General features: G+C 32.1%; 1 protein-coding gene across 1 annotated transcript; it reads left to right on the top strand.

The window, feature by feature from the left end:
• Positions 1–357: 357 nt before the first annotated feature.
• Positions 358–11,720, top strand: LOC134273400 (protein DDB_G0287365-like). The gene is made up of 24 exons (XM_062755600.1): positions 358–459; positions 2,294–2,519; positions 2,736–2,890; positions 3,119–3,302; positions 3,533–3,688; positions 3,857–4,075; positions 4,302–4,412; positions 6,023–6,156; positions 6,256–6,328; positions 6,490–6,629; positions 7,011–7,168; positions 7,281–7,356; positions 7,590–7,724; positions 7,916–8,045; positions 8,279–8,342; positions 8,458–8,493; positions 8,587–8,691; positions 8,865–9,042; positions 9,311–9,520; positions 9,657–9,853; positions 9,976–10,140; positions 10,250–10,427; positions 11,119–11,175; positions 11,368–11,720. The coding sequence occupies exons 1-24, from the start codon at positions 358–360 to the stop codon at positions 11,407–11,409; spliced, it is 3,231 nt and encodes a 1,076-aa protein (XP_062611584.1). The 3' UTR covers positions 11,410–11,720.
• Positions 11,721–14,937: the final 3,217 nt, after the last annotated feature.

Here is a 14,937-nt window from a genome sequence, read left to right as displayed (position 1 = left end):
AATTGTTTGACGTCATTTAAAAGAAAAATAAATAAAAAAAAAAACGTTTTAACACTTTGTTCTTCCAAGGTTTTATCTCAACCGTGAACGGCATCATAAATATATAATAACAAAAACAGTCTACCTGTTTAAAGGTAAAAAAAAAAAGAAGTATCGATCTTGGTCATTAACCGCAAAGTGGCTCATATTGACCCCGATCCCTTTTGCAATAAATAAACCCGGACCTATTGACTAATATCACGTATATATACAAATCTCTGAAAACACCGCGTCATCGAAATCAGGGTAGCGTAATGACTTTGGGATATAAATATAAACGACTTCAGATTCATTATTAATTGATTAGAAATCTTCAACATGAGGACGATTTTTCTTGCTGCCCTTCTTTGCTGTGGGGGTCGGGCTCTAGGGTCATGTCCAGATGACGCCAGTGATTTAGTGAAATGGTCTTCAAGTATAGTGAGTATTTATTAATTTTTCATCTCTTTATTTCTTATGATAGAAAATATAATATATAGAAGTTCTGTGCGCATAACAGATTGTTACATTTTACTTGTTGAAATGAGAGAGAGAGAGAGAGAGAGAGAGAGAGAGAGAGAGAGAGAGGTCATGCATTACTTATGATTAATGTCCGCACATATTCATGTTAGCCACTACAAGCTAATTTGGTGCAAGAAAGGCTTTATTCTTTTCAAGATAAAACAAATAATGTAAAAAATCTCCGGGATCCTGCATTGTTTTCTTTTTGAATATAATCTTAATCTTTGAAAAAAGAAAAAAAAGCATGCAAAATGTCTTACTTTCAAATGTTAAATAAGGTTATAATTTAACTTCAATTCATTTAATTTCTTTTACACTTTATATACCTGGTAAACATATTTCCAACAAATGCAGTTAATACAGACTTTGCATTAAGTATGGTATATAAATATTAATTTCATAATTTGGACTTTAAAATTTTTTTGATTTTGATTGTATCGCATAAAGTGTATTCTGTTACACACTGTAATGGAAATCTGTAATGTTACGCACGTCAGTAAAATTTTTAGAGAGAGAGAGAGAGAGAGAGGAATTTGAAAACGTCCATGCATGCTCACCTCTTTTCCAAATGATAATATCATATTGATTTGAATAGAAAAAATCCATTTATTTTATTCTAATTTATTAATCAAAGTATTATAAACTTTGGCATATTTAAATAATCTCACATGGCAAGTAAAATCGAGACCGTAAAATTCATTGCTTACTATATTTCTTACTCTAGATATACACGAAATTACGTCCTAACAAACAGTAAAATTTAAGTAATCCGCAAAAATGGCCCCCACAAATTTTGATGATACCACAGTTTCCACAGATAGTTTTCTGCAAATGCATTATATACCAAGTGCAATGTGTACGTATCAAAATAAAATTATCGCTCAGATATTTGGATTTTAATTCAATTTTGAATTTGTAATTTTTCTCTATTCTTTAAAATTCAATATTAAAATACAATGTATATGCAGATAAAATATGTATATTATTTTTTAAAATTAAAAAAAGGACATATACTTTAAGCTAGCATAAAAAAACTGTTGTTTACTTGGAAATTTTCAAGGATTGAATGGTTGTCTTTCATCCTAAAGAAGAAGAAAAAATATTTATCAGTGACACGCTTTCTTACCTCAGCGGAAGTCACGAAATTTGAATGTCTGATGTAGATATTGCTTTGTTATTGTTTTGGTCAGACATACAGGTGTAGAAATAATACGAAAGAGATCAAAACAATTCGAGCGTGAAAATGCGTAGGAGGACGTCACTGAGAGTTGATTCAGGTCACCGAATCGTGTACATAAAAAATAAAATCCCATGACATGGACAGGCAAATCGATTCCGTTCATGACGGCATTTTACTCATTCAGTGGATATTAACTTTCATTGACTCTGAATGACGTCCCATACATGTACATGCAAAACTACAACAAACATTCCCAGATTCCAAATATATTCTTAAATGCATTATTCTTAAGTTCAGGAATATATTTTTATAGTTCAAGTACAAAACACATTTGTGGAGTTAATTAATAATATAAATGAAAAATATAGCCATCATTTTAATTTTACGAAAAACCTTTTTATTAGAAATCCAATAATTTGAGTGTTTACCCTTTTACTAGTATGCGGTATACCATTTGTTTATGAAATAAATTAAATTTGTATTATCTTAAAACTAAGCACCGTATAATCAATTGAAGAATAGATTCTTGCGAAATTTATTGTAATTGTTATATAATATTTTTTTTTACTTCAGACTGCAAGCAAAAATGACAACATTACAATATCTCAACCCACTCTCTTAGACGTGTCTCCCCCAGAATTATTTGGAATCACCATAGCCTCCGGGGGTAGGTTAGTGTGGAGCAGAAAAGGGGATTTCAGTATCCGGACCCAATACATCTGGATACAGGGCGGGGGAGAGCTTCACATCGGAAGCGAGGAGTGTCAGTTTGATAGAAAAGCAAGGATTACTTTATTAGGTAAAATTTGATTTAGAATAACAAAATCGTCGACTTCACATTATGCAATAAAATAAAATTATTAAAGAAGGAAAAGTCAACCGAGAAATATCTTTACCTTAAAAAGATTGAAATAAAAAATACACTGAACTGCTAAAACAAAATAAAAACAATTTAATTACAAAGACAAAAACAAACCAAAACAGCATGCAGTTTAATTAAGGCTGTTTGTTTCAGGCGAGCCTGGAGAGCTGAATATACCGTCTTTCGGGGAGAAGTTTATTGGCGTGGATCAAGGGGGAGTACTAGAACTGCACGGTAAAGATAAACTTTCCTGGACCAAGCTGTCAGGTCACGCTCAAAAGGCACAGGAAGAAATCTACAACCATAGGGTAAATAATAAAACCAATATTGATAAGGAGCTTCATTTGTCCAAAGAATATCAACGTTCTTAACAAGGTCAAAAATAGATTTAGAAAGTTTGCATTTAATTTTATAGCCAAAAACATATTACAGAGCTATAATGATGGTCAATCACTTCATCACCCCCTCCTTACTTGAATACTTACAAGTACATGTGTACTAAGTTGATTAAGATTTCTTTGTATTTAATATTGCAGGAAACCGAAATAAGCTTCCAACCAGGATTGTATGTGTATCACTTTAGGGAAGCTTTCCCCAGCGACTTTAACGTCAATACCGACTCAGGGTTCGAATATGTAGGAAAAATTCACAGAAGACTGAATTTCCGCAGTCAAAGAAAAACTAATGCTGCAATTGTCGAATTGAAAGACTTTATTGAAGGTAAGCAGACAAAATTTTGTCGGGATGAATATACAGTGCATCTTTTGCAAGTCTTTCTGTTAACTTGAGAATGAGTAAATTGAAAAACTTGCGTGTTTTAAATTGGGGTTCATTTTCTACCATGTTCTACAAAGGTTATCCCTATATGTATGCTTACGGATTATCCGAGATGGAGTTCCAATTTCTTTTAGTCATGACCACATAGTAATATTTCTTTATTTGGTTTGCAGGAATCCCAAATGGAGACATTTTTGCAATTGCCACACAAAAGAACTTCTTCCGTAGGGACCTGTCGGCTCTCTATGACGTCATTGACGCACTGGGAAATACAAACTCCTTCCGAAGAGTCCAAAAAGACGACGCCTACGTTGCTGTAGGAAAGAAAGGTATATGAGAATAATGTATTGTAAAAACTTGATTATCCGAATTAAATATTTGATTTAGATAAACTACCTCTTGAGTATAGTATTTTTCTGATACCATATTTGAAAATAAGATTGAGGAACTCAAAAATGTTCTTGTTTTCTTAAGTCTTATATTTTTTTGTTGACTAGGATCCAGCTTTTTTGAAGACCACAATTCAGACATCTCAGAGGCCCAGTCTACTGAGGCTAAGGTTACATATACAGCTCCAGAAAGAGAACGAGAAATTATGGTAATGTCAAAGAACCATTTAAGGGATGGCAAGAGTCGTACAGAATTCATGGTTCTAAACACACTGCAGACGAAACCCATCATCCATGTTGTTGATGACGTCAGCAGCTGGAATGCTGGTAAGCTATAAAGAATAATTATATCTAAAAAACTTTACCATATACTTGAAAATATAGTGCACTGGAATTAAAAAAAACATCAAAAAAAGTTTGTTTCAAAATAATCAAAGATCCAGAAATAATCACATTTTTCGTTTTAAAGAAATAAAGCCCTCATTAATTCCCACTTCTTGTATATATAAAATGAAATAAAAGATATCCAAATTAAGGATTTTTATGAATACAGGAGACAAGATCTTTATAACCTCCACTGATTACGACTGGAGACAAGTTGAGGAGTTCACTATCGTCCCCTGTACTTCTGTTGAATGTTCAACTAACACCATTCGTCTCGACCGTAAGTATACTGATATAGAACATGCTATCAAGTTATCATTTTCCCTAACAAACACATGAACACGTCTATGATCAGACGGTCTCAGGGACCAGGCAAAATTTATCACAATGATAGGACCGGTACAAATAGGCATGGGGCAATGAGTTTTTTCATCGAAGAAAACCATGGGGCTAAAACATACTTTAGCATTAAATACCCATGGGACACAAACTTTTTTGCAATAATTTACAGTATTTTACCCAAGAGAAATATTCATTAAATTGAAAAATATTATGTTTCCTATTCTTTTTTAAAAAAGTGATATTTTTTTAAAACTCAAACGAAGGCTAAAAGCAACATGAATCTTCATGCAATTGATGAAAAATATTACAAAGTGACAAGCATTGCTAACAAGTATTATGAAAATAAACAGAAAACAATATCGATGTTTAAGATATCTGTAATATAAAAAAAATACTTAGTTTTGTTGCAATAATCTCATTATTATCATGATGTTCCCGGGGTATTCATGGGACAGTAACTTTTTTTTAAGTCTAAAGGCATGGGACAGATATTTTATTTATATAATACGAGTGTCATGGGACACGTACTTTTTGGAAATGAGAATTTTATTTTGTACTCGTCCCATCATTGTGATAAATTTTGCCTGGTCCCTCAGTATGCAGAGTAAAGAGCTCGAGTGGGTCAAAAATAATTTTTATATTCAAAAATTTATATACCAGGGTACGTATTTCATTACAGTGCCTTGTAAATTGCAAGTGATTACCATGCAGTATAATCCGTGTTACATGGACTGCTAATTCAGCAAATTGAAAGCAGATAATACAGGAAACAGCAAGAGTTAATAATGTACCTTATACAATAATCTAAGTGCATTTATACAATGATTTAAGTGTGTTTAACATAATCAAGACTCAACTAACTTTCGACAATTGCTTCCGGTTGGTTAACATTTAATGTTTCAAATATATACAATCATTTGTAATCACATGCAAACAAATAACTTTCTATAATATACACATGTCATTTAGTTTATTATTCCGTTTGTTGGTTTGTATTTTTCCAGATAAATTGTTTTCGTAAAAAAAATTATGAAAACGTTTTCCAGATGAAATTCAAAATGCTTAATCAAAATATCCTCAGACTGATACTTTCACAAACTAGCCTTCTTTTTGACTAATTATGCATAACACAAACTCTATACCTTTATTCTAGAAACACGTAATTCTAAGTAGGCATAATAATTTTATAATGAGATACATGGCTTTGAAAAGATGGCGGGAAACCAGACTTCTTTGGGTTTTTCTCAGACAATAAATGGACAATTTCTTTCTGTTAAAACCTTTGATCTTGCATTGAACATTTCTTAATATCTTTCACGACTACCAAATTACAATTAAAAAAAAATGCAAATAGATAAAAAGGGGCTAGTAGGCTAAAAATTTGTGCATCTTAAATTGAAAAAAAGCAGACGAGTTCAGTAAAAATGGTTGACACAACAGCATAATCAGCAAAAACATCATAAATGATATGTCTAACACGTTCTCTTGAATTATTCTTTTTCCCTTGAAGAAATCTAGTTTTTCACATTATTATTTTTTTAATTGAAGGTCCATTTAAAAACGATCACTATGGTGAAATTTACAAGCGGGTGGACATGCGAGCTGAGGTCGGCTTGATGACAAGACACATCCTAATAGACTCCGAGGTGTCAAAGGGCAACAGTAATGGGGGTCACGTCAAGGTTAATATATGTTTATATTCTGCAGTATCATAAATCATTGATGTATAATTGTTATAAATGTGATCAGAATTCATTAAAATTGCCCTACATTCATTTTAGTTCATAAAAGGATTTGGGAGTGTTCGAGTAGAAGGTGTTGAACTAACAAATCTAGGCCAACCTTTGATTACAGGTACGATCTTCAACTTAGGTTGAAGAAATTTTGATAATTTGACTGCTATCTTCAACTCTTAAAAAAATTCTTCAATTTAGAAAAAAAAAATCAGAGGCATTTCGTTTTGGACGTTTTTATGAGACTTGTGACATTGAAATTAAAAAAAAAAATACTTATAGGTCGCTACCCTCTCCACTATCATATGTGTGAGGACCTTGCCGACACCTCCCTCTATCCAGTCCGCTCTTACCTCAGAATGAACTCCATTCACCATAGCCAGTTCAGATGTGTCACAATCCACGGAACTCATAACTCAACGGTAAATAATAAATGCTGTTCACTAACTTTTTCGCGAGCGAGAAATATCCGCGAGTTGAATTTGAAACTTCTTCAACTAGCAAATAGTTCTCACCATAAATCATATTTTTATGCAGAGTTTTTTTCTGAGTCGCGAAATAAATAATCACGGATCGATTTTAAACATATATCAAGTATTTCAATTAAAAGTTGAAAATGAATTGCTTACAATAGATAAAAATAATGTTAAAATACTTATGCGTTTAAACATTACCCGTATCGACAAAATGTTTCAGTATATGTTTTAAAAGCTCATTGCGACGCTATTTAGCTTTCTCATGCTCTGTCGTATTCTACTGTTTCTTGCAAAGTGTTTCAATTGTATTTATATAAACTATATTAGGTAACTGACAATGTTTGCTATGACACGGTGGGTCACGGATTCTTTATCGAGGACGGAGGAGAAAAAGACACGTACCTCCGGGGTAACCTTGGTCTGGGTCAACGTCGGTTTAGAGGAGACACCGTATTAGACGTCACCGGAGCTATTCCTACTGACACGTGAGTAGAACTTGAACGTGTTCGAATAAGCATTTGCAAAGTGAAAAGGCCTTTTGTCATATATATGTAAAGAGATCTTCTGTATGACATTTGAAATAATTTTCTTTTTTAGGAAGAAAGGTCCCGTTACATTTTGGGTGACAAGCCCTAAAACGACTCTGATCAACAATGTGGCCGCGGGAGGAGAGGTATGCAATTACTCTGGGGAACAAATAGGGGACAGATTAACGTATTTGTAACAGAGAATACTAATAGCAACGTGTAGAGTAAGAAATCGCGGTTCTTGCAATTTATCGAGGATGAAATATAGTGTTACCTGCAAGACTTATTTTTCGATACCTTTTACTTCTCGCTCAATTGAAAAAATTACAATATGGATAAGGCGATAATTATATACAATCAGCTACTTCTTGCATTACAGGGAATCGGAATGTGGTTTGTTTACCCCGATATTCCCACAGGTCCATCTCATGACAAAAACTTTATGGCGGAGAAAGAAGCACGCCGCACAAAGATCACCAAATATCTCAACAATGTGCATCATTCGTATGTTGTGGTAAGTGAATTTCACTATCTAAAACTTTTTTGATTCACATATAGACTAATCACTATAGTCTATCAATTTGGCCAATTGATGCAAAATTTCGATATCGCCTCCAGTTTCTTGATATAGGTGATTATTAAAATTAGCACAAAATCGATGAACTACTAGTATATACGTATTTATGTTGAAAATTATGTATCTAGGCAGGACTGTTTGTGGACAATATTGAGCAACAGGACCTGACCGTAAAAGGCTACAACAAATATAACCCCCGACTGGTCCCCACGGACCCCTCCTCCCCCAGGGTACCGGCTGTCTTTGAAGGAATAACAGGTGACTTGATTGATCTTCATTTTGATTTTTTGCCAAATTTTAGTATATGCACGGAGTTGTAATACCTTTTTACCTTTTCTATTTTTGGTTCAAGTATTTTTTCACTATCATAACCAAAAGATTAATGATTTGGAGCAAAAGACCTTAATAAACTGGAAAATTTTTAATTTTTATATCGCAGATTAATCAAAAAAGTAATTAACTAAATTCATTTTCATTTTTATATTTTACAGCCTATAAAAACCGAATGCAAAATGTTTGGATTCGAGGAACACCAATAATTGTCAAAAAATCATCGTAAGTAGAAAATTGATTTCATAAATTTATTAGAAAATTCAGCTAAAGATTGATTGAAAACATTCTCTTTTCTAAATATAAATTTTATTTAATAATTTTTTTTTTCATTTAATAGATTTTCGGACAGTTTATTTGGAGCTACTTTGATCAAGTAAGTATGAAAGAAATATATGCTCATATGCAAAATGATTATTTTAAAAGATTATTTTCATTGGATAACGTTATTTTTTTTTTTATTGAATAGGGAAAGCAATGTATGGATGGAATTTACAGACAATGTTGTGATTGGTTACTCTGACAATATGGGTAATCCAATGAATAGCGCCGCAAGATCATTCCCATCAAGGCCGTAAGTTTTCCAATTTTTTTTTCTTTTTGTCAACAAGTTCTAATATAACAACTAATGGTATAAATTTAATAATTATAAAAGTGGTGTGAGATAGCTATTAAAAATGTCGAATGATCACCTCAAAGAAATGTAATGTCCATTGACTGTAGCCTGAACATAATTTTTTCCTTCAGTTCTAGACCAATAGCTGGGTACAGGGTACACAAGGGTCCTGTCTACGTCAGAAACACGTGGTTTGGAGGGTTCGAGTCTACAGATGTATACAATGCCTCAGCCATTACCAACAGACAATGTCCCCCAAATGTTGATCCACAAAACCAAGTCGAAAATGTTCTCTTCGGTTTTGATGATGTAAGAAATTACAAGATTAAGCGACTTTGGAATGATTTTTGTTTTGTGTATGTAATTTGAGCGGGTGAATAATCAGAATGTATTTCACGTGTATTCTTTTCATCTATTTGTTTTGCAATTTTTAATGAATTATACATACATGAAATTATTAAGCAAAAAGGAAAAGATGGTGATATTTATTTTGTCAAAATTCGTCATCATATATAGCAAAGATTCAGCACAAATTCCAATGAATTAAGAAAATAAAAAAAATATTTGGAATACACAGACTCCAGGAAGCCGTTTCCACTTCACGGATGGACGCAACTGTGACGAAAGAGAGGCGATGTTCACCCTAAAAGATGTGGGAAATAGTCTTACCCAAGAACAAGGGACTTCAGACATGACCCTTGTCACAAATCACCCCTTCCACACCACTGGAGAATGTAAACTGAGGAACTCGTGGGACATGGCTTATTGTCCGTACAACTACGGAGGGGTTCGTATTTCTTACTTGTGGACCCGTTTGAATTTCCTCGATTCTGTAAATTTTTATTAACTATGAAATTTTTATTTCATCAGAGTGAATCACATATTTTTTTTTATAAATGATCCCTAAAATTGTTGATTTACAGATCAAATTCATGTATCCTTCGGATAATGATCTGAATGTGTACAGAACTGATGGCGGATCAACATTTCCAATGAGAGACATCACCAGCAAGACTTTTATCACAATCCTTGGCGATGCAACTAGAACTTTCCAGTATCTAGCCCTCATTGAAGATGGAATGCCTGCCACTGTTGGAATTCGTGGCGAGTCCATCACAAAGTAAGACAGATAATTTTATGCACCCTTTTGATATACAAAATTGATTTCTCTCCGAATAATGATTTCCTAAATAAAAATTGGCCATCGGTGTCATATTTTAATGTATATGTTCTTTGTTTCAGATCAAATTCATTCGTAATGGCGTTGTGTGTTCCAAGAGATGCGAAATTCACGTTCCGTTATTCTATCTCTAAAGTGGGCAGAATTGGGACTGAGAAGGTGAACTCAAGAGATGAGGTTTTAGCTGATACCACGGGAGGAAAATACTTCTTCGATTCCAATGTTGGGTGAGCACATGGATTTTCTAGTAATGAAATTGAAACCACCGTCTTCAGCCCAAATTCGTCAAATCACTGAAGAATTTTTTTAAAAATATTGCATAATAACAATTTTCAGAGTGATCTTCTTCAAAATGGTGAACGATGTAGATTTCGCTGAAGGGGAGATGTCCTCTTGCCCCTCCAAACACTGTCCCTTCGCTTTCATCAGGATAGACAGTGGGAGTATGACGGATAGCGATTGTTCCAGTAGATTCTTCAGTCAGACATCCGGGTCCTATGTACAAGCCGATCAGGTAACCTCATCTCCCATATTGAATTTCTTTTATTGAAAGGTGCTGAAAGATATGAAAATACTTAGGTTAGGTTTCAAAATACAATATATATCAGCTGTTGCAAGGTTCATGATGGGTGCTTTAATTTTGTTACCTTTCCAAACACGGTTAGCTTAAGGTCATACGCAACATACCGCGGTAGTTTGAACTTTATTGGGTTCTTCCCTGGAGTTGAAGAGTTCCACTATATGAAGGACCCGTGTGCAATATTTTTATTGTCTATATATGGATTTGTACACCTTTTTAAAACAATTTTTGATGAAAAAAAATCTGGAATTTATCTTTTGTAATATTTGTACATTTTTCTTTGAATAATGCCAAAATTTTCAAAATTTGATATGTTTTCAAAACCCCTGGTAACACATGCTGATTTTTTGTCTAAGAACATGTAATGGTATTATAAGTTTAAATTTAGAATATCTTGAAAAATTATCAGAAGGTAAGGTACATTGCGTATGTCCTTAATCCTCTGACGTCTTAAATTTCCATACGGCAACAAGTGGTTCAATATCTGGCAACAAAAGCAATATAATTATCGATTTACTTAAAGCAGTTGTTTTCTTTACAAAAATATTGATTTTTTTTAACTACATGTAGATAAATTATAGGAGTATTTTACTCCACTAATAAACTTTTTCTATATTTTCTTCAGGGAAATCCAAGTGTAGAAACCAACGTAATCCCAGCTGATTCTGAATCCCCACCACAGGTAAATTTTTTAAGCACTAGCCATGTTTTGAAGATTTCCTAGTTTATACTTGAGTTTTAAATGTAGGATATGCACATCTTATTTATCCATAAGAGATAGGTACTACGGTTGATGAAAAAAATGTTTGCCATTGAAATTAAGTTATATTTTATGCCAACATCATGTTCAGCTTTCTTTTATCCTGTTTTGTAGACGATGGGAGCAGGATCAACTTATCCAGGAACAGCTCAATAAGAAATCCAGATTCAAATTTTATCCTAGTCTCCGTAGGCCAAACCTACATTTTATGTGTTCAGGGTAGAAGGATTTTTGTATTAATACACTTTGTATGTGTCTTCCAGATGAATTCCATTTTTATATATATTGTTTTTACATGCTTATATACATGCATATGTTTTATGGTTTCATTTATCATTATGTGTCGAAAACATCAATGGATTTTTTTTTCAGAAAAAATGGTGAATGAAATACTAGATTATATTAGTAGATAAAGATAAATATAGTTTTCATGGTTTGCTCATTGAAATGTAATCTAAAAATTTTAATCCTGCCATATATGCTCTTTGATCCTTTTACTTTTTATATCATATATATTTTCTGATTTTTTTTTTGTCAGTTCATTATGTCATTACATGTATTTGAATATTAAAGATATTCTTAAAATACATATTATTGCTGTATTTCATTAATTACTTTAATACACAAATTGAATAAGTGTACAGCGCACGAAAAAACAAATGATACACATTAGCCACCTGAATCCGAAAACCCAACCTAAATTCTTCCAATATATATCATTTGGCTACTTGGTAGGGACAGGATTATCTATTAAAAAAGAAACGAGAATAAACCATCGTTTTTCGACCTTCATTTATGTGAAAATGAAAAATTCCAAAACCTTATTGCACAATTCCACAGGACACCACTAAGCATACATATCTCATAAAATGAATTTGTCACATACATTGTAAGAGTAGTTTGAGGAAGAAGAAAGTGTGATGGCTGGACGGAGTAGCGTAACACCTGCAGGACACGACTTATCACCTTACAAAAGATGACGTGGGTACTGCCTAAAATTTAATTGAGTTCTGGGAGCCAGGTTTTCTGTGAAAATAAAAAAAAAGTTTTTAGATTTCAACTTCCCAAAGTGATGAAATGACTCTGAAACCTTATTGCATATTTACAGGGCACAAAATATTATACTCCAAAAGATGAATTATGTGTTGCTGTTTGCGAGTGGATTTTGAGGAAATGTAACGGCAAAGATAATAAAAATATACCCGAATATTTGTTAAAATATACAGATAAAAGCATGGTTGAGATTACAATCCTTTAATAAATAATCTTGCTAACGTAATGCACTAAGTACAAGTTTTAATTCCAAAGTGAGCTGAAAATGAAAATTTCCTAACCTTATTGCACATCTTAAGGACATCTTTAATCATCTTGCATGGGGTCAATTACTTTAAAAAGTAATTAATTAAATTACAATTTCTTTGACCTTTTCTTCAATTAAATTACCATTAAATTTCAGGCTTTTTAAGACATGTAATTAATTAAATTACAATTACTTTACAAAAGTAATTAATTGATTTACAAATTACTAGTACATTTTTTTTTTTGGATTTTTTTTATAATCATATGAAAATACAGAACAGGGATCATTCACTTGTATATTAGCGCAGCCTCTGCACAAACAATATAAGAAATAATATGTTATTAGGCATAGTGTATCTTTGTGGTTTAAATCACAACTTTTATTTATAAAACAGTTAAGAACTGTTCAAGATCAGTTTGATGCAATTGCCTCCACACAAAACCTACATGTACACTAATTGCATGGGATATGATATTTGATTAAAAGGGGATATTTCAATAAAGTAAAAATAAGTCACAACTGTAACCCCTCAAATTAAATATTTCTTTTAAATAAAGGTAATCTTTTAAAGGTAAAATCTTAAATTGCTATATATGTTGAACATTTTTACTTCATAAATAAAACTTGTACAAACAAATCTTTTTGAGATACAAAATACATTCATAAAATTCTGTTTAAATGTTAAAATAATTATCAAATTGAAAGTTTTTCTTTTCTCAAATTAGCAGAGCATTTTAATTGAAATAATTATCCCCATGCAGTGGCTATGTCATCTAAATCAAGGAATGAATACCTCTGTAGAGGGGTTGATTTGTTTTGATTGTAATTTACAGGTGTGATCTGGAGGGCAATTATCTCTTAATACCAACAAGAGAGAACTTCATTAAACACATACATTCCTTTTTTTTTTGACACACATATTCTTATTATCGTCATTGAACAAACAAAAGAGATTGAAATATAATAAATTATTTGTGTTTCATAGCTGAATAGACCTAGAAATCGTGGTGCAAAATTCATGTAAACATAAAACAAAGAAATCAAATTTTATATAATGATTAGTAAGAAACTACATTATTATTATAAAAAAAACTGTCTTCTGTATAATTGAAGGACTGGGGATATGTTTTGCAATAAAATATAGTATTATGGGGAGGTCGTGGTGACAATATATCAACTCATATCAAGCATGTGTATTATATAAAGTAATAATGTAATTGAAAAAGTAATTGAAATTACATGGTATTTTTTCAGTGTAATTAATTAAATTACAATTACAAGTAATTGAAAAAATGTTCAATTACAAATTACTTCCAATTACTTCAAAAAATGTAATTAATTACAGTCAATTACAATTACTTTTTTCAATTACCCCATCCCTGCTTTAATCATCTTGCAAAAGATGTTTGGCTCCCCGTAAAATGTAAGTAAAGACCGAGGAAGTAAGGTTTTTTTTTTACCATTGTTTGGACCCAGGGTACGAAAATCATGAAACCTCATCGCACATCTATTTATATTTCAAAAAATTGCTTAAAATGAGAAAATTCTTTGAGGAATAAGAAAGTGTGTCAGACGGATGGACCAAGATAACAAAAATAAAATAAAATATTTTCTTTGTAAAGTTCGGGTACATGTATGAATATTACCGGGGGTTATCCAAGAAAATTGAAAAGATTTTCGACATGTATATTCATTGATATTATGAGTTTAAATTTTTAAAAATATCGAGAAAAAAATCGTTTTTTTTCCCTGAAGCAGCCCTCTTATCATTGTATATTAGTAAAATGATTTATCCAATGATGGACAAATATACAGAAAATTTTGTTTACAGTCAATTATGAAATTAAGCATTTCTTATACACCCAAAGGCAAACACATTTGAGCATAACGATGTACTAAATATACTGTATGATTAATAAATTATTATCAGTAGTATTAATACCTTATCTCCTAATGGAAAGGTTAATAAGTACTTTGGATTTCAAATAATAATAATAATAATAATGGCTTTTCAATGAGTAATATTGAAAAATGTAAATGAAGTTTACGAATTGAGGTCATTACGTTTATCATAATTTTTGTTGTTTCATATAAGTTGTTTATCATATAACTTGGTTGTTAGGTTACCATTAACGTCATTTCAAGTAAAATATCCAAGTATGAAACAGATGTGTCAGACTCTGTGGTATCTTTATCCCAAGCTCTCCTGGATATATCGTATCGATGTAGGAATGGAAATTACCATTGTTAATTGACAATACGTCGTCGATATATCTGAAGGTCGAGTTGAAGGCCACAGCAAGTGTTTTCTTCTTTTCATACATAAGATTTTGCATAAATTCTGCTTCATATGAGTACAAAAAGGTTTGCTAATAGCGATATGC

This window comes from Saccostrea cucullata, unplaced genomic scaffold, assembly GCF_032062105.1.
Source record: "Saccostrea cucullata isolate Sc308-1 unplaced genomic scaffold, CSIRO_AGI_Scuc_v1 ctg31, whole genome shotgun sequence".
NCBI lineage: Eukaryota > Metazoa > Mollusca > Bivalvia > Ostreida > Ostreidae > Saccostrea > Saccostrea cuccullata.
Note: the sequence above shows the minus strand (reverse complement) of the source record. Positions and strands in the feature narration are given on the sequence as shown.

Coding starts and splice junctions, on each gene's coding strand:
- LOC134273400 (XM_062755600.1), top strand. CDS start 358: ATGAGGACGATTTTTCTTGCTGCCCTTCTTTGCTGTGGGGGTCGGGCT. Junction 2,520..2,735: donor AGCAAGGATTACTTTATTAG/GTAAAATTTGAT, acceptor TGTTTGTTTCAG/GCGAGCCTGGAGAGCTGAAT. Junction 11,176..11,367: donor ATTCTGAATCCCCACCACAG/GTAAATTTTTTA, acceptor CCTGTTTTGTAG/ACGATGGGAGCAGGATCAAC.